We start from the raw sequence: 19,671 nt of genomic DNA, 5'->3' as shown, positions 1-19,671 counted from the left end.
CCCTTTCAGGCTTGAAAGCAGCATTAATTGAGGGGAGGCTATATGCTTGGTTTATTATTTTATTTATTTAACCTTTATTTATTTAAATAGGCAAGTCAGTTAAGAACAAATTCTTATTTACAATGACGGCCTACTAGGGAAGTGGGTAAACTGCCTTGTTCAGGGGCAGAACGACAGATTTTTACCTTGTCAGCTCGGGGATTCGATCCAGCAACCTTTCAACGCTCTAACCACAAGGCTACCTACCGCCCCGAGGGTTACCGGAACAAAAAGCACATCCCCTCTCTTGTTCAATGAGCATAAGGGCACTGTGCGTCACGGCTAGATTGGTTGCCCTTCCGCTCACAAAATCCATGCCCTTACCAACCGCGTTACTGCTAAGAGCTACCTGCTTTCATTGGTCTTAAATCTTCCGATATGCGCCGCATTAAATTCCGTTTTGTGCTTGTTTTCAAGGACACACCTCAAATATTGCCATCTCTCCCACCTCAGCACAAGTGAGCTGATATTAGGCATGAACCTGGTGCATGGGGCCAGTTTTTACATGCTGAAAATGCAAACTAACGTGTGTTTGGTACTCACACCGCCGTAGCGGCAGCCAAAAATAGAGCCCTTGGTCTCTGATTAGCAAGTTCGTCTTCAGTATGCCGAGTTGTGAGCCGTCACCACATAAGACAGCAATGTGAGGAAACTAAAAGCTTTCTCTCTCTCTCACACACACACACACACACACACACACACACAGGGGGGTGGGGGGGGACTAAACGCTTGCTTTTATATGCTTTTCCCAAGAGCCTGCTATTTACTTTATGTCTTATCCCCAAGAGGCTGTTCTGCTGTTTCCATTATTTATTTTCTCTCTATGGCAGGTACAGTACAGTAGCGTTGTAACATCCCCCTAGCTCAATCTGAAGCTAATTTTTCACAGGTTTCCTCTCATATCTGCTCACTACATCCTCCCATTCCTTTAACAAAAGGGGGATGTTGTGTACAGACTTATGCAGCCATTAAACTAACACCCCTCTTTCATCTGCAGTATGTAGCATGAGCACATAGCTGCATATAAGAGGATTAGCTGATGTTGCTAAAGCTACACATCCTCCCCCAGACACACACAGCCGATAGCTACAGGATAGGTTAGAGCCTACGTCTCTCCCCTGTCACACACACAGCCAATAGGCTCTAACCTGCCCTTTGCTCGTGGTAGTAAATTGCCCCTAAACACAAATCTGGGATCAGATTATCTAACCCCCAATTCTTTCTTTAACAATTACATGGATGAAAAATATCACCCACACCAACCTGTGTCTCGTCTTGCACCACGCGGTATTGTTCCTTCCAGACAGTGATCTTGGACACCTCGTCCTTCCTTAGGGCTCTCTCCTTCTTCAGCTCAGGGCTCCAGAAGGTCTTTATGGAGTTCATGGAGGAACTCAGCTTGCTCTCCTTCACCTCCACCTCACGACACAGCAACTCGTTCTCACGCAGTACCTGAGGGACCAGGAGACTCAGTCAGTCAAACATACAATCTGACTTTCACTCACACACTCTGCACCGAATCGTTCTCACACAAACCTTTGTATGGCAGACACTCCGTAAAAGTCCAACTGGATGCGCTGCTCAAAATACGGTCATGTCAAACGTGTCATTGCAAAATGTCCTTATGACATCACAGCTTCCAATCTCACTAAAATATGCAAATAAGTAAATTAGATAGCTGCAACTGGGGCTACTGACCTCTTTGAGCTGGGCCTGCAGGTCCAGTATGGTGTTGTCCCGGGCTTGTCTCAGGGAGTGGGGCACCGTAGAGGCCATGTGGTGATCCCCAAAAGCCAGGGAGTCACCTGCCATCATACCCCCAGGGAGCCCAGCGTTGGCTGGGGCCGACGTGGCGATGTTTGGCGTGCTGGCTGCCACGCCTCCACCCCCACCTGCGCTCGCCCTCGACCCGTATGTCACTCTCTGTCGCCCCATTGTGGTCATCTCCCGACCACTCTTGTTAACGCGGTCGGACATGGCGACCTCGTTGTCGCTCAGGTACATGGGTCCTGAGGTGGCGTAGGCTGCATTGAGGGACTGGATGTTCTCCATGGAGAGGGTCTTACCCCCCGCTCCGCCTGGACATCCTCCGCTGCCCCCCGTGCTGTTGGTGCGACGGTGGCCCATCCGTGGTGAGCGGGGGAGACGAGGGGAGCGCCCAGAACCCTGGCTGCTCCCCCCATCTCTCCCTCCTCCGCTGTGGTTGGCATCCGCTCGGCCAACGGAACGGGCGCTGCCGTACATGTTTGCTGAAGCAGAGGAGTGGACGGCTGGATGGTGGGAAGAGGTGCAGTGTCCGAAACGTGGAGATGTAGCCTTGTCTAGTGTGTAACGGACTCAACTGAAGTAAGTGAGCGCTTGTTTCATGTGAAACAGCTGAGCGCTCTCTCAATCTCAGAAGGGACTGAGTGACAGCTGCTCTTGGAGTTAGATAACGACCATTCAGAGGGTCGATACACAGGAGACTGATCTGGAAGGAACAGAGTTGGCTAAATGAGAAAGTCCATACACCGAAAGGCAAAAGCATACCATCGCTGCTTTACTGTAATATCGGTCTAGCCATGATGCATGAAATGAGGAACAAGTTTAATATCACTAACACACAGTACCAGTCAAAAGTTTGGACACACCTACTCATTCAAGGGTTTATCTTTATTTCTTAATATTTTCTACATTGTAGAATAATAGTGAAGATATCAAAACTATGAAATAATACATATGGAATCATGTAGTAACAAAAAAAGTGTTAAACAAATCAAAATATATTTTATATTTGAGATTCTTCAAAATAGCCACCCTTCGCCTTGATGACAGCTTTGCACACTCTTGGCATTCACTCAACCAACTTCACCTTGAATGCTTTTCCAACGGTCTTGAAGAAGTTCCCACTTCCCACATATGCGGAGCACTTATTGGCTGCTTTTCCTTCACTCCCAAGTAGCGCAGCGATCTAAGGCACTGCATCTCAGTGCTAGAGGCGTCACTACAGAACCTGGTTAGATTCCAGGCTGTATCACAACCGGCCGTGATTGGGAGTCCCATAGGGCAGCACACAATTGTCCTGTTGATAAACAAATGACAGTGGGACTAAGCGCAAACCAGATGGGATGGCGTATCGCTGCAGAATGCTGTGGTAGCCATGCTGGTTAAGTGTGCCTTGAATGCTAATTAAATCACCTGACAGTGTCACCAGTAAAGCACCCGCACCTCCATGATTCACGGTGAGAACCACACATACGGAGATCATCCGTTCAACTACTCTGCGTCTCACAAAGACACGGAGGTTGGAACCAAAAATCTCAAATTTGGACTCAGACCAAAGGACAGATTTCCATCGGTCTAATGTACATTGCTCGTGCTTCTTGGCCCAAGCAAATCTCTTTTTATTATTGGTGTCCTTTAGTAGTGGTTTCTTTGCAGCAATTCGACCATGAAGGCCTGATTCAAGCAGTCTCCTCTGAACAGTTGATGTTGAGATGTGTCTGTTACTTGAACTCTGTGAAGCATTTATTTGGATTGCAATTTGCTGGGAGCTCTAATGAACATATCCTCTGCAGCAGAGGTAACTCTGGGTCTTAATTTCCTGTGGCGGTCCTCATGAGAGCCAGTTTCATCATAGCGCTTGATGGTTTTTTGCAACTGCACTTGAAGAATTGTTCAAAGTTCTTGAAATTTTCCGTATTGACTGACCTTCATGTTTTCAAGTAACGATGGACTGTTGTTTCTCTTTGCTTATTTGAGCTGTTCTTGCCATAACATGGAATTGGTATCTTCTGTATACCACCCCTACTTTGTCACAACACAACTGATTGGCTCAAACGCATTAAGAAGGAAATAAATTCCACAAATTATCTTTAAAACAGACACACCTGTTAATTTAAATGCATTCCAGGTGACTACCTCAATAAGCTGGTTGAGAGAATGCCAAGAGTGTACAAAGCTGTCATCAAGGCAAAGGGTGGCTACTTTGAAGAATCTCAAATATAAAATATATATTTTTATTATTTCATAGTTTTGATGTCTTCACTACTATTCTACAATGTAGAAAATAGTAAAAATGAAGAAAAATCCTTGAATGAGTAGGTGTGTCCAAACTTTTGACTGGTACTGTAAGGACGTGGCCAAACGTTTTGAGAATGACACAAATATTAATTTCACAAAGTTTGCTGCTTCTGTGTCTTTAGATATTTTTGTCAGATGTTACTATGGAATACTGAAATATAATTACAAGCGTTTCATAAGTGTCAAAGGCTTTTATTGACAATTACATGAAGTTGATGCAAAGAGTCAATATTTGCAGTGTTGACCCTTCTTTTTCAAGACCTCTGCAATCCGCCCTGGCATGCTGTCAATTAACTTCTGGGCCACAACCCTGACTGATGGCAGCCCATTCTTGCATAATCAATGCTTTGAGTTTGTCAGAATTTGTGCGTTTTTGTTTGTCCACCCGCCTCTTGAGGATTGACCACAAGTTCTCAATGGGATTAAGGTCTGGGGAGTTTCCTGGCCATGGACCCAAAATATCGATGTTTTGTTCCCCGAGCCACTTAGTTATCACTTTTGCCTTATGGCAAGGTGCTCCATCATGCTGGAAAAGGCATTGTTCGTCACCAAACTGTTCCTGAATGGTTGGGAGAAGTTGCTCTCGGAGGATGTGTTGGTACCATTATTTATTCATGGCTGTGTTCTTAGCCAAAATTGTGAGTGAGCCCACTCCCTTGGCTGAGAAGCAACCCCACACATGAATGGTCTCAGGATGCTTTACTGTTAGCATGACACAGGACTGATGGTAGCGCTCACCTTGTCTTCTCCGGACAAGCTTTTTTCCGGATGCCCCAAACAATCGGAAAGGGGATTCATCAGAGAAAATGATTTTACCCCAGTCCTCAGCAGTCCAATCCCTGTACCTTTTGCAGAATATCTGTCTGTCCCTGATGTTTTTCCTGGAGAGAAGTGGCTTCTTTGCTGCCCTTCTTGACACCAGGCCATCCTCCAAAATTCTTTGCCTCACTGTGCGTGCAGATGCACTCACACCTGCCTGCTGCCAATCCTGAGCAAGCTCTGTACTGGTGGTGCCCCGATCCCGCAGCTGAATCAACTTTAGGAGACGGTCCTGGAGCTTGCTGGACTTTCTTGGGCGCCCTGAAGCCTTCATCACAACAATTGAAAATTCACAACAACCGCTCTCCTTGAAGTTCTTGATGATCCGATAAATGGTTGGTTTAGGTGCAATATTACTGCCAGCAATATCCTTGCCTGTGAAGCCCTTTTTGTGCAAAGCAATGATGACGGTACGTGTTTCCTTTCAGGTAACCATGGTTGACAGAGGAAGAACAATGATTCCAAGCACCACCCTCCTTTTGAAGCTTCCTGTCTGTTATTCGAACTTAATCAGCATGACAGAGTGATCTCCAGCCTTGTCTTCGTCCACACTCACACCTGTGTTAACGAGAGAATCACTGACATGATGTCAGCTGGTCCTTTTGTGGCACGGCTGAAATTTAGTGGAAATGTTTTTTGGGGATTCAGTTCATTTGCATGGCAAATAGGGACTTTGCAAATAATTGCAATTCATCTGATCTCTCTTCATAACATTCTGGAGTATTTGCAAATTGCCATCATACAAACTGAGGCAGCAGACTTTGTGAAAATTAATATGTGTCATTCTCAAAACTTTTGGCCACGACTGTACATCCAGGGTCCCTACACCAAGTGTGTAGGATGAGTACCTCAAATGTCACAACTATGCAGACCGTAACCCCCAAAGAGCAAGCAGAGGTTATAGTGGCAAGAAAAGAAAACTTAGTAGGCAGGAACTAGGAAGAAGCAGACTCTAGATGAGTCTGTACCATACACTCCAGAAGAGGTCATACTCATGTTTCTGCATTCAACAACACTACATTGTTGCCTTTCCAAATACAACAAAGACAAGCTGATTAAAGGAGAAACCAGAGTGGAAACCACACTACCAACCATAGGCATAATCTTGCAATAAAACCTGCTCTAAGGTTTTTCAAAGGGCCAATGCATTTTGGCAGATGCTTTGAGCGTGTCCAGTAAGAAATTCCCATATAGAAAGCCCACCAACTGGGTGTAGATATCCATTAAAACAGTGATATGGGAATTCTTCCATAGTAGCCATTATACCGTGGCTAGTAAAAAGTGTTTAAAGCAATTTTTCGATGAACCCGTTTTAGCAGATACACTTTTCTACCGAATCGAGAACAAAGCATGTATCTTGTCTGTGCTCAGTTGCAGGCGGTTCTCCAAAAACAAGAGAATATAAAGAAAAATGGTCAAATCCACATTTTGTATGGAGTGAGAAATAGGGTTGGGCGGTATCCAGATATTCATACCATTCCTTTACCATACCAGGGTATACAGTATTACCAGTAGTGCACACAAAACTAATTTAGGCAGCAGAGATCTTGATCCAAGAGGGATTTGCTGTAACCAAGACACTTGATCTAGCAAGCTTGCCACTTAGATAGAACGTTAGCAAACCATATAGCTGGAACCCTGAACTGGAGATAACTATCTAAGATGTGGCAAATACATTAACTTATAAGCAGTGGCGTAGCACTCACACCTGAGCTTTAGGGCGCCCCTCTTGCATTTGTGTTGATTTTTGTTTTGGTTGCACTGTCATCTACTTCTTTCTACACATGGCCACGGCTGTGTCGCATAGAAACGATGTCGATAGAGTCATGTCATCTTACCATTCAAAGGGAATGTATGCAGCCAGCTATACACTCGTATCCCCCTTGGACCGGTTCGTACATAAAACATTGTCCATTCAGGCTGCAAAGGCGTTGGTTTTCGCCTTCATTCGACTTAATGGCGAGAAGGCAAAAAGAAACGGGGAAAATATGCATACTTTCTTTATGAAACACCCTTTTCCCCCACCATGCTACAGTGGCTAATGCTAGTCCCGGATGTTGTGTATTATGTTTCATAAAGCTGTTACATGTTATTTTTCCTGTTTTGCTCCGACTTCTCGCCGACTTGTTCCTGAAAATATTTTGGGAAATGCGAGATGTCCTAATGATTAAAGGAGGGAACTCCTTAACGTTACTTGTTGGAAAAATATGAATTTCACTATCTTTCTGAATATTCTCAGATTTTTTGAGAACCACCTGCAACTGAACACGTACATGTAAAATACGTTTCTTCCCAATAGACGAAGAAAGTATAGGCAAGAACAGGTTAGTTGAACATTTTTATTTCTACTAGCCAATGTATAAAGGCTACTATGGAATAATTCCCATATCGCCGTGTTAATGTAGGCCTATTGCTCCTATGAATGAATGGACAGTTGTATCAATACATATGTGAAATCCGCTACACCTACAGTTAAATAGTAGGCTCTGCAAAGACCGTTTTGTATAGATAATTTAGATTTTTTCCCCTTACGTTCAGCGTCAAAGATAGAATTTCATGTAGGGACGCTGGTACGTTATGGTACTGTATGTGTCACGTCACCTGGCTAATGTAGGGAGGAGCGCCCCTTTTCAATTGTATCCAATGACTGCGAGTTGTGGGCCCAAAAATGCGACCGATAGTACAGAATTTCCTAAGAAACCCCACTTACTATCTTTATCCGTGATACATTTCACCACGGACCATTTCGATTGTAGACTCCTCATAAATGTATCCATAGCTAGTAGGAGTTTCAAATGGCAGCCTAGCTAAAAGCAAATATGACGCTAATGTGACTTATCAAGCGTTACAATGTAACGTTTTGCTGCAATATCGGAAAAAAAATATTGCAACGTAACACTGTTCCGAAATTGAATGTAGATTGATGGATCTTGCACTAGCCTATATCGCGCAAGGTAGTGTGCTACATTGTTTCTTGTTCGCTACGTTAGCTATGACTGAAAGGGCTGGCCATTTAAACATTGGGGAATAAAAACCTCATGGATGCAAGATAGACTGCTAACAAAACTGATAAATGGTCTGAAGGTAATACGATTGTCAACTTGGGTGGCAAGACGTCTAAAATCTTTAGTAATGGACAACATCTAAAAATATATATATTCGTTAAATACAGGAGCCACCCAATCGCTCCCTCTCAAATATCCCTTTCTTTTCCTCCTCCATTGCTGTAGGGCTGAACATCATTTACGGGGTTTTCCTTCATTTAAAGAAATTTGCTCCCCCCTAAAAAAAAACTAACAATAATGCCGTTATTTTCTTTGCCAAAAATGTCATAATATTCTGATGCATACATATTCATAAATATGATATGGTCAAGCAGAATCCTTAGAAATGAACACAATGATGACGAAAATAACTTATAGAGTGAACTAGCCTACCGTGCTGTAGCTCTGTCTGATGGGGGTCAGTCAAGTCAGTTTGTTGTATCCTGCGTCAAATGGAAAACGGCTACATATACGGACATTTTCCCTTATTTCCCCAGCATACCTCTATCTAATTTTCCCATATTTTTTGCCAACACAACCAGCGGCTCTCGCTCTGGAGAGCCTGGGCGCTTCAGTGACGTCAAGCCCGCGATGCGCGTTCACGACTGTCATCGCTACACTTTAATCCCAAAGGCGTGTTCCCGACGACATACCATAACGTACAGAAAGTCGGTTTACTTTACAATTAATTTACTAGCCTTTTTACCTAAGTGTGTTATTTTGTGTAGCCTAGAACTGTTTCACCAGATAGGCCTAAAGTGTTTGAGAACCAATTTTAGGGTTGCAATCACCAAGAGGAGGATGGTAAAAATGAATTAATTTCCTTTAAATAAATGTTTGAGTCAGATGTTTGATACCTGACATAATTCCACGGTTTGGTTATGAAGCCAGTGGGCATTCTCCTTGGATAGGTCTAGACCTATGCTAGGTACATCTTATTTGACATTTTGTTTAACTCTCTCTCCTTCTATCTCTCGCTCATGGTCCTAGATAGATGGTGTGAGGGGCTGGGCATGGAGCGGACCCTGCAGCTGTACGTTGGGGGGCCCAAGTACAGCGTGGCAAACAGGCAGATGGACTGCCTCATGAACTGCTTGTTAGGGCAGGTTAAAATGGCCATCTGAAAAACCAGAAAGAGTAAGATAGAGGGGGTCGACTCAACTGATGCTGAGGCACTGAGGGGATTCTGTTGAGCTAGCCCGTGTTGCACTGGGCTATGGCCCGTAACGTAAGGGGGCAAAACCGGTGAGGGAGGCCTTCCCAGTTTAAATCGAACAGTAATCTGAGCCGCACGGTAATACTATTTTCCATAAAATACTAATATCTATTTTCCATAAAATATACTGAACAAAAATATAAACGCAACATGAAACTATTTCAAATATTTTACTGAGTTACAGTTCATATGAGGAAATCAGTCAATTGAAATTAATACATTAGGCCTTAATCTATGGATTTCACATGACTGGGAATACAGGTATGCATCTGTTGGTCACAAATAGCTTAAAAATGGGCCTTGCATTGGGCCTCAAGATCTCGTCACGGTATATCTGTGCATTCAAATTGCCATCAATAAAATGCAATTGTGTTCGTTGTCCATAGCTTATGCCTGCCCATACCATAACCCCATCGCCACCATGGGGCACTCTGTTCACAACATTGACATCAGCAAACCGCTCGCCCACACGACACCATACACGTGGTTTGCGGTTGTGAGGCGGGTTGGACATACTGCCAAATTCCCTAAAACGACGTTGGAGATGGTTTAAGGTAAATAAATGAACATTATATTATTTGGCAACAGCTCTTGTGGACATTCCTACAGTCAGCATGCCAATTGCACACTCCCTCAAAACTTGAGACATCTGTGGCATTGTGTTGTGTGACAAAACTGCACATTTTAGAGTGGGCTTTTATTGTCCCCAGCACAAGGTGCACCTGTGTACTGATCATACTGTTTAATCATCTTCTTGAGGTGAATGGATTATCTTGGCAAAGGAAAAATGCTCACTAACAGGGAGTTAAACAAATGTGTGCACAACATTTTAGAGAAATAAGCTTTTTGTGCATATAGAACATTTCTGGGATCTTTTATTTCAGTTAATGAAACATGGGACCAACACTTTACATGATGCGTTTATATTTTTGTCCACCCGGTGCAAACTCCACCCACACGGGCAGGAGGGGCAGCTTAATCTAATCCCCTCAGTGGTAGGGTGATTAAATAAATAAAAAATCCTTAGCAATCTATGCACAATACCCCATAACGACAAAGCAAAAACTGTTTTTTTGAAATTTTTGCAAATGTATTAAAAATAAAAAACTGAAATACCTTATTTACATAAGTATTCAGACCCTTTGCTATGAGAATCGGAATTGAGCACAGGTGCATCCTGTTTCCATTGATCATCATTAAGATGCTTTTACAACTTGATTGGAGTCCACTTGTGGTAAATTCAATTGATTGGACATGATTTGGAAAGGCACACACCTGTCTATATAAGGTCTCACAGTAGACAGTGCATGTCAGAGCAAAACAGTGGCCTCCATCATTCTTAAATGGAAGATGTTTGGAACCACCAAGACTCTTCCTAGAGCTGGCCGACCGGCCAAACTGAGCAATCGGGGAGAAGGGCCGAAAAGAGAAACAACAGTCCATCATTACTTTAAGACATGAAGGTCAGTCAATCCAGAAAATGTCAAGAACTTTGAACAATTCTTCAAGTGCAGTCGCAAAAACCATCAAGCACTATGATGAAACTGGCTCTCATGAGGACAGCAAAAGAAAAGGAAGACCCAGAGTAACCTCTGCTGCAGAGGATAAGTTCATTACAGTTACCAGCCTCAGAAATTGCAGCCCAAATCAATGCTTCACAGAGTTCAAGTAACAGACACATCTCAACATCAACTGTTCAGAGGAGACTGCGTGAATCAGGCCTTCATTGTCACGTTCCTGACCTTATTTCCTTTGGTTAGTCTTTATTTAGTTGGTCAGGACGTGAGCTGGGTGGGTATAGTCTATATTATGTGTTTCTTTGTTTAGGTTTGTCTTATTGGCCTGATATGGTTCTCAATCAGAGGCAGGTGTTTTATGTTGTCTCTGATTGGGAACCATATTAAGGTAGCCTGTTTTCACTGTTGGTTTGTGGGTGATTGTTCCTGTTCTTGCGTTCATCTGTGTCACGCCCTGGCCTTAGTTATCTTTGTTTTCTTTATTATTTTAGTTAGGTCAGGGTGTGACATGGGGGATGTTTGTGTGTTTTTGTCTAGTCGAGGGTGTTTGTAGTGTCTAGGGGGTTTGTTTTGGTAGAGTTTATGGGGTTGTGTTCAGTGTAGGTGTCTAGGTATGTCTATGGTTGCCTGAGTGGTTCTCAATCAGAGACAGCTGTCTATCGTTGTCTCTGATTGGGAGCCATATTTTAGGCAGCCATAGGCATTAGACAGGTTGTGGGTAATTGTCTATGTCTATGTTGCATGTGTGCACGTAGGTTTGTAGCTTCACGTTTGTTGTTTTTGTATTAGTTTGTAAAAGTGTTTGTTTCGTCTTCGTTATAATTAAAGAAGATGTATTCGTATCACGCTGCGCCTTGGTCCTCTCTTCCACATAAAGACGATCGTGACAATCTGTTTTTGTGTTCTCTAGTTCGGGACTGTAGCTTCGTTGGCTTTTCGTCTGTTTATTGTTTTGTTCATTATAGAAGAAGTATTCTAATAAATATGGATACATACCACGCTGCGCTTTGGTCCTCCTCTCCTTCTACCGACGGAAGCCATTACATTCATGGTCGAATTGTGGCAAAGAAACCATTACTAAAGGACACCAATAATAAGAAGAGACTTGCTTGGGCCAAGAAACACGAGTAATGGATATTAGACCGGTGGAAATCTGTCCTTTGGTCTGATGAGTCGAAATTTGAGATTTTTGGTTCCAACCTCCGTGTCTTTGTGAGACACAGAGTAGTTGAATGGATGATCTCCGCATGTGTGATTCCCACCGTGAAGCATGGAGGACATGGTGTGATGGTCTGTGATTTATTTAGAATTAAAGGCACACTTAACCAGCTTGGCTGCCACAGCATTCTGCAGCGATACTCCATCCCATCTGGTTCGCGCTTAGTGCGACTATCATTTGTTTTTCAACAGGACAATGACCCAACACACCTCCAGGCTGTGTAAGGGCTATTTGACCAAGAAGGAGAGGGGTGGAGTGATGCATCAGATGACCTGGCATCCACAATCACCCAACCTCAACCCAATTGAGATGGTTTGGGATGAGTTGGACCACAGAGTGAAGGAAAAGCAGTCAACACGTGCTCAGCATATGTGGGAACTCCTTTAAGTCTGTTGGGAAAGCATTCCAGGTGATGCTGGTTGAGAGAATACCAAGAGCGTGCAAAGCTGTCATCAAGGCAAAGGGTGGCTACTTTGAAGAATCTCAAATTTAAAATATATTTTGATTTGTTTAACACTTTTTTGGTTACTACATAATTCAATATGTGTTATTTCATAGTGTTGATGTCTTCACTATTATTCTACAATGTAGAAAATATTTTAAAATAAAGAAAACCCCTTGAATGTGTAGCCGTGTCCAAACTTTTGACTGGTACGGTACATGTAGGTAGGGGTAAAGTGACTATGCACAGTTAATAAACAGTGAGTAGCAGAAGAGTAAAAAAAATGGGGGCGGGGTCAATGCAAATATTTCAGGTAGCCATTTGATTAGCTGTTCAGCAGTCTTATGGCTTGGGAGTAGAAGCTGTTAAGAAGCCTTTTGGACCTAGAATTGCCGTTCCGGTACCGCTTGCCGTGTGGTAGCAGAGAGAACAGTCTATGAGTAGGTTGGCTGGAGCCTTTGGCCATGTTTAGGGCCTTTCTCTGACACCGTCTGGTATAGAGGTCCTGATGGCAGGAAGCTTGGCCCCAGTGATGTACTGGGCCGCACGCACTACCCTCTGTATTTTTATTTAATTCTTTATTTAACCTTTTATTTAACTAGGCAAGTCAGTTAAGAACAAATTCTTATTTACAATGATGGCCTGTAGCTCCTTGCGGTTGGATGCCGAGCAGTTGCCATACCAGGCGGTGATGTAACCACTCAGGATGCTGTCAATGGTGCAGCTGTAGAACTTTTTGAGGATCTGAGGACCCATGCCAAATCATTTCAGTCTCCTAAGGGGAAATAGGCATTGTGGTGCCCTCTTCACAACTGTCATGGTGTGTTTGGACCATGATAGTTTGTTGGTGATGTGGACCCCAAGGAACTTGAAGCTCTCAACCTGATCCACTACAGCCCTGTTGATGAGAATGGGGGTGTGCTCAGCCCTCCTTTTCCTATAGTCCACGATCAGCTCCTTTGTCTTGATCACGTTGAGGGAAAGGTTGTTGTCCTGGTAAAGGTTGTTGTCCTGGTAGCACACTGCCAGGTCTCTGACCTCCTCCCTATAGTCTCATTGTTGTTGGTGATCAGGCTTATCACCGTTGTGTCGTCAGCAAACTTAATGATGGTGTTGGAGTCGTGCTTGGCCATGCAGTCATGAGTGAACAGGGAGTACAGGAGGGGACTAAGTACGCATACTTGAGAACGCACCCCTGAGAATGCACAAGGTGCAATTTCAAAATTGAGTAGTGCATCATCAGTTCCTCTTGTCATGTTAGTCATTGCATACCTTAGAGAGCTATTTATAACTTGTCATCAACTAGCCCATGTCAGCAAACGTTTTTTTATTTAGGTTGTTCAGCCCATAGATATTGTTGTAATTCTTTTGTCACTCAAATATCAAATTAATACAAATTAGACATGGTATAGAATTGCAAGAAAATGTGCTTCACAGTTGCAACATTTTCTTTGCACCCCATGACAAAATGTGTAGAATTGTAGGAATTAAACTTTAAACCTTCAAAATTCTCTCCACCAACGAGGGCTGTTAACAGTTTGTGTCATGAAAAGTGCTTGTGCGCGCAGGCGTGGTACGGGATGTTCCCCAGTGCTGGAAGGGGGACCCCGAGTTAAAAAGTTTGGGAACCCCTGATCTAGTGTATATATAAATCATTGGAGGCAACCCAACTTTCTAAAGCAGGGGTGTCAAACTCAATCACCGCATGGGCCATATTGAAAAAAACTACGAATTCGACCTACGAAGTGACTAGAGGTCCTTATGATAAAAGTGAGGTCTCAGGTCCACTGTCCCTTGAACCAAAAGCGATTGAACTTTCCCTGTACAATGTCTACTCAAATTCTTGGTATGTTTTGTCCCGTTTTGTCATTGTTGTCTTGTGTGATTTTCTCTTCTACATTATCACAAACGTGTCATGATATATAGATAACGGAACATTAAGCATTCTAAAACTCTGCCTACATTTAATTTTCACCTGAAGGGGGTGCTCTTGTTTACTTTTTCATCATCAAAAGGTTTACGCCGGGTCTTCGTGTCTTTCCGAAGCAGCAGTCGCAGTTTTGGACAGGGCAGTAGGCCTATAGTATGGCAGGGACAGCGACAAAGATTTGGCCAAAGATTGTTATAACTAACCCAAGATAGACCAAAGCCGGTTGCGTCATAGTGGGCAGAACAAGCAAGCAGGTGGGCAGAGCCAAGCACGAGCTAGTGAGATCCTATTGGCGCGTTCTAGCATTTATTTGCATATTTCCTTTATGGAACGCCTACCATGTATGCAATAACACAATTTTCCCTTGCACTCCTTCTCGCAATTTTTTAAAACGTTGGCAACGGGTGAAGTCTACAAAACACAGTCTTCTCTGTTTGTTACCGATTCTAGTTTTGGAAACAGAAACCTGTTTAATCGATAAGAACATTTGCAGAATGTCAGCCAAAATCCTTCTCACTCCATCTTCTCCAACTGCCTGCCACTGGGATTCCTCTCATCACCATATTTGGTAGTTAGTGGAACCGCCAACCGGATGCTTCAAATTTATACATCTGGTGGAATATTTGGCTCATTTTTCTATCTGCATACTTGGAGTGTGTATGAAAGTGGGCTTGTCAACAGAAGTGGGTGTATTGAAAGCGAATCATCTAATTGGGAGATTTCTTGCCACTCAAGATCGTTTTGCGTGGCTGATTGGGATGCACGACAAGTTTATTGTTTAACTGTATCATTTTAGCTAAGCCTAACCTTAACCTTTTTCCAAACTTTAACCTCATTCTACTAACCTGCCACGTTTATTATCCAAACCAGCTACGCATTTTAGGAAAGCTAACCCCTTTCCTAACCTTAACTTTATTCTCCTAACCTTCCACCTCAATTATCCTAACCTGCTACGGTAGTTCTCTTAACTTGCACTGTAAGGTAAGTATTTATGTGAAGTTGCAGTATTCATTGATGATCACTGGCAAGCCGTGGTGCCTACATTTCAGGCCATTTAGTCAAATGACCATAGCCCTCACATAGTAGTAGCTTATGTAGCCACTAGCAGGATGAATTTGGGGGAGTGCCCAGTTTTAAACTAGCTAGTAAACTGCTGTCTTTAGGGGGAAGGAGGAGGTTCTAGGCCTCGGGTGGCACGAGAGTATCAAGACCCGCCTAGTCTGTCAGAATCAACGCTGAAGAAAGTGGACTTTGTCGCTTTTATAGCAATGGTGACAAATGGCACTGCACTGAACAAAAATATATAAACGTAACATGTTTCATGAGCTGAAATAAAAGATCCCAGAAATGTTCCATAGGGATGGTGGCAGGTTACCTCCAGACGTGACGCTTGGCATTCAGGCCAAAGATTTCAATGTTGGTTTCATCAGACCAGAGAATCTTGTTTCTCATGGTCTTAGTTGTCTTTAGCTGCCTTTTGGCAAATTCCAAGTGGGCTGTCATGTTTCTTTTACTGAGGAGTGGCTTTCATCTGGCCATTCTACCATAAAGGCCTGATTGGTGGAGTGCTACAGAGATGGTTGTCTTTCTGGAAGGTTCTCCCATCTCCACAGAGGAACTCTAGAGCTCTGTCAGAGTGACCATTGGGTTCTTGGTCACCTCCCTGAACAAGGCCCTTCTTCCCCAATTGCTCAGTTTGGGTAGGCGGCCAGCTCTAGGAAGAGTCTTGGTGGTTCCAACATTCTCCCATTTAAGAATGATGGAGGCCACTGTGTTCTTGGGGATCTTCAATGCTGCAGACATTTTTTGGTACCCTTCCCCAGATCTGTGCATCGACACAATCCTGTCTTGGAGCTCTACGGACAATTCCTTCGACCTCATGGCTTGGTTTTTGCTCCAACATGCACTGTCAACTGTGAGACCTTATATAGACAGGTGTGTGCCTTTACAAATAATGTCCTATCAATTGAATTTACCACAGGTGTACTCCAATGAAGTTGTAAAAACATCTCAAGGATGATCAATGGAAACAGGATGCACCTGAGCTCAATTTCAATTCTCATAGCAAAGGGTCTGAATACTTATGTAAATAAGGTATTTCAGTTGTTTATTTTTAATACATTTGCAAAAAAAACTGTATTCTCTTTGTCATTATGAGGTATTGTGCATAGATTGCTGAGGATTTTTTATTTATTTAATACATGTAACGGCTGTCTTCGTCCTCCTCGTCTGAGGAGGAGTAGGAGATATCGGACCAATACGCAGCGTGGTGAGTATTCATATTTATTTAGAATACTTGAAACAAACAAACAAAATAACGAATAAACTAACGAACACGAAACAGTCCCGTATGGTGAACAAACACAGAAACAGGAACAATCACCCACAAACCACAATACAAAACAGGCTACCTAAATATGGCTCCCAATCAGAGACAACGACAAACACCTGCCTCTGACTGAGAACCATATCAGGCCAAACACATAGAAATAGACAAACTAGACAAACAACATAGAATGCCCACTCAGATCACACCCTGACCAAACAAAACATAGAAACATACAAAGCAAACTATGGTCAGGGCGTGACAATACATTTTAGAATAAGGCTATAATGTAACAAAATGTAGAAAAAGTCAAGGGGTCTGAATACTTTCCGAACTTCAGAAAGTTTTCATACCTGAATTAAAAATGGATTAAATGTACTCAATTTTTTTCTCACCCATCTACACATACTAGGTCCTTGCCAAGGAGAGGATTGGAACCTTCCAAACACAGAAAGGCAGCGTTGATTCTTCTTCTTTGGGTTTATTGGCGAACTACACGCAAAAATGTGTATTGTCGCCACCAACTGGACAGGTGTGAAAAATTCACTAAAGAAAAGTAAATTCCATAGTCTACAGGAAAGATCAAATTAACATTATTCCACACAAACTACGAAAAAAAACACAAAAAAATGATATATATATATATTCCCGCTCCTTCAGTCATTTGAAACCTAAAATCCCCTGCTCAGGCTCGACAGGGTGGGACCACACGAGTCAGTACCAATGATGTACAGTGGCTTCAGAAAGTATTCAGACCCCTTGACTTTTTATACATTTTGTTGTGTTACACCGTGAATTTAAAATGAAATCAATTTAGATTTTTTTGCAAAGAAGGGCACCTATTGGTTGATGGGTGACAGTGAAAACATGTTTTTGAAAGTTTTTGCAAATGTATTGAAAATGAAATACAGAAATATATTTTTTAGATAAGTAGAAATATAAAATGTACATACAATACTTTGTGGAAGCAACTTTGGCAGCGATTACAGCTGTGAGTTTTTATGGGTAAGTCTGTCTCTAAGAGCTTTCCACACTTGGATTGTTTTGCCTGTGCTTAGCTTCATTCCATTTATTTTTTATCCTGAAAACTCCTCAGTCCTTAACAATTACAAGCATACCCATAACGTGATGCAGCCAACACTATGCTTGAAAATATGGAGAGTGGTACTCAGTAATGTGTTGTAATGGATTTGCCACAATCATTACACTTTGTTTTCAACAAAAAGTTAATTCCTTTCCACATTCTTTTGCAGTATTACTTTAATGCCTTGTTGCAAAATGTTTTGGAATATTTGTATTCTTTACAGGCTTCCTTTTCACTCTGTCAATTAGGTTAGATTTGTGGAATAACTACAAAGTTGTTGATCAATCCCCAATTTTTATTAACCCATCTACCAATAGGTGCCCTTCTTTGTGAGGCATTGGAAAACCTCCCTGGTCTTTATGGTTGAATCTGTGTTTGAAATGTACTGCTCGACTGAGGGACCTTACAGATAATTGCATGTGTGGGGTACAGAGATGAGGTTGTCATTAAAAAATCATTTTAAACACTATTATTGCACACATAGAGTCCATTCAGCTGATTATGTGACTTGCTAATCACATATTTACTCCTGAACGTATTTTGGCATGTTATGGCATGCCAAAATACGTTCAGGAGTAAATATGTGATTAGCAAGTCACATAAAATGAAAATGATAAGGGGTTGAATACTTATTGACTAAAGACATTTCAGCTTTTCATGAATTCGTAAAAGAAACATAATTCCACGTTGACATTATGGGGTATAGTGTGTGTATGGTCCAGTGACAAAAAAAAAAAAAAAATGATTTCATTTTAAATTCAAGCTGTATCACAACAAAATGTGGGAAAAGTCAAAGGGTCTGAATAGTTTCTGAAGGCACTGTACATATTTTACTGTAAATACACTGTAAATATTCCCGCTCCTTCAGTCATTTGAAACCTCAAATCCCCTGCTCAGGCTCGACAGAATGGGACCACACGAGTCAGTACCAATGATGTACAGTGCCTTCAGAAAGTATTCAGACCCTTTGACTTTTTCCACATTTTGTTGTGATACAGCTTGAATTTAAAATGAAATCAATTTTTTTTTAAATGTCACTGGCCCACACACACACATATATATATATATATACACACACAGTTTTTTTTCTTTCGTAGTTTGTGTTGAATAATGTTAATTTGAGCTTTGCTGTAGACAGTGGAATTTACTTTTCTTTTGTGAATTTTTCACCCCTGTCCAGTTGGTGGTGACAATTTTCGTGTAGTTCGCCAATAAACCCAAAGAAGAAGAATCGACGCTGCCTGTTTGTGTTTGGAAGGCTCCAACCGGCTCCTTTGGCAAGGACCTTCTTGGGTAAACAAACGTCTCGGAGAGTTTTCTCACAGCTTGATGGATACTTATGGATGGAAACTTGACCATACAACGGTAAATGAAACTACCGATTAAAGTATTTCTATTATTATTAGCATTCTATGAGCGGGAGAGAAATCGCAGTTTTGGCAACGCGGAACTGTCCTTCGATGTTCTATGCGGAGATGGGCTAACAAAGAACTCTCGCTCCAGCTAGCCAACGCGAATCAGACAGATTTAAAACAGTCAAGTGCCAAATCTCATGTTCGTTTTTTGTCTTTGTATTATTATTGTTTTGTGTTAGTTATCGTTTCGATTTCACGATAATGTAATTTGACAAACGTTAATCAATTGTTATTTTATCAAGTTGGGGTAGCTAACTGTTAAGTTGCTAGTCGCCACCAAGCACCATCGTAGCTCGATAACTTAAAGTAGTTAGTTAACTATGAGATATTTCCAAAGACAGTACAGTGTGAAGGTAGGCTAAAACTGCTTCTCCGATCACACTAGTAGGCGATATCATGGGGACCTTGGCTACCTTAGCTCATGCGTAGAAACACGTCATCGGGTCTAACGGTCGTCTCGCGCCGAACTACGCATGTGCAGGCTGTCAACTCAAAGGCACTCCTGTGATATAAAGTTGTTTTTTTACGAAAATAAAAACGTGCCAGTTTCTCAGTTTC

The 19,671-nt window shown here is 42.3% G+C and overlaps 2 protein-coding genes across 4 annotated transcripts in view; one reads left to right on the top strand and one right to left on the bottom strand.

Moving 5' to 3' along the window:
* Window positions 1-8,561, bottom strand: part of LOC139540089 (ELKS/Rab6-interacting/CAST family member 1-like) — a 32,798-nt gene extending 24,237 nt beyond the window's left edge. For both annotated transcript variants that reach the window (XR_011668080.1, XM_071343644.1), the window contains exons 1-3: window positions 8,358-8,561; window positions 1,738-2,509; window positions 1,303-1,491 (exon numbers count right to left, since the gene is read on the bottom strand). Coding sequence is in view for 1 of the 2 variants with exons in the window: in XM_071343644.1 (XP_071199745.1) it covers window positions 1,303-1,491; window positions 1,738-2,283 (735 nt within the window). In the remaining variant the exon portion in view is untranslated. The remainder of the gene's footprint in view (window positions 1-1,302; window positions 1,492-1,737; window positions 2,510-8,357) is intronic.
* A 10,362-nt stretch (window positions 8,562-18,923) lies between these two features.
* The window catches only part of LOC139540083 (serine/threonine-protein kinase WNK1-like), a 64,127-nt gene continuing 63,379 nt past the window's right edge, over window positions 18,924-19,671 (top strand). For both annotated transcript variants that reach the window (XM_071343637.1, XM_071343636.1), the window contains exon 1: window positions 18,924-19,063. The gene's annotated coding sequence lies outside the window, so the exon portion shown is untranslated. The remainder of the gene's footprint in view (window positions 19,064-19,671) is intronic.

This window comes from Salvelinus alpinus, chromosome 15, assembly GCF_045679555.1.
Source record: "Salvelinus alpinus chromosome 15, SLU_Salpinus.1, whole genome shotgun sequence".
NCBI lineage: Eukaryota > Metazoa > Chordata > Actinopteri > Salmoniformes > Salmonidae > Salvelinus > Salvelinus alpinus.
This window is presented reverse-complemented; position numbering and strand designations above follow the sequence as displayed.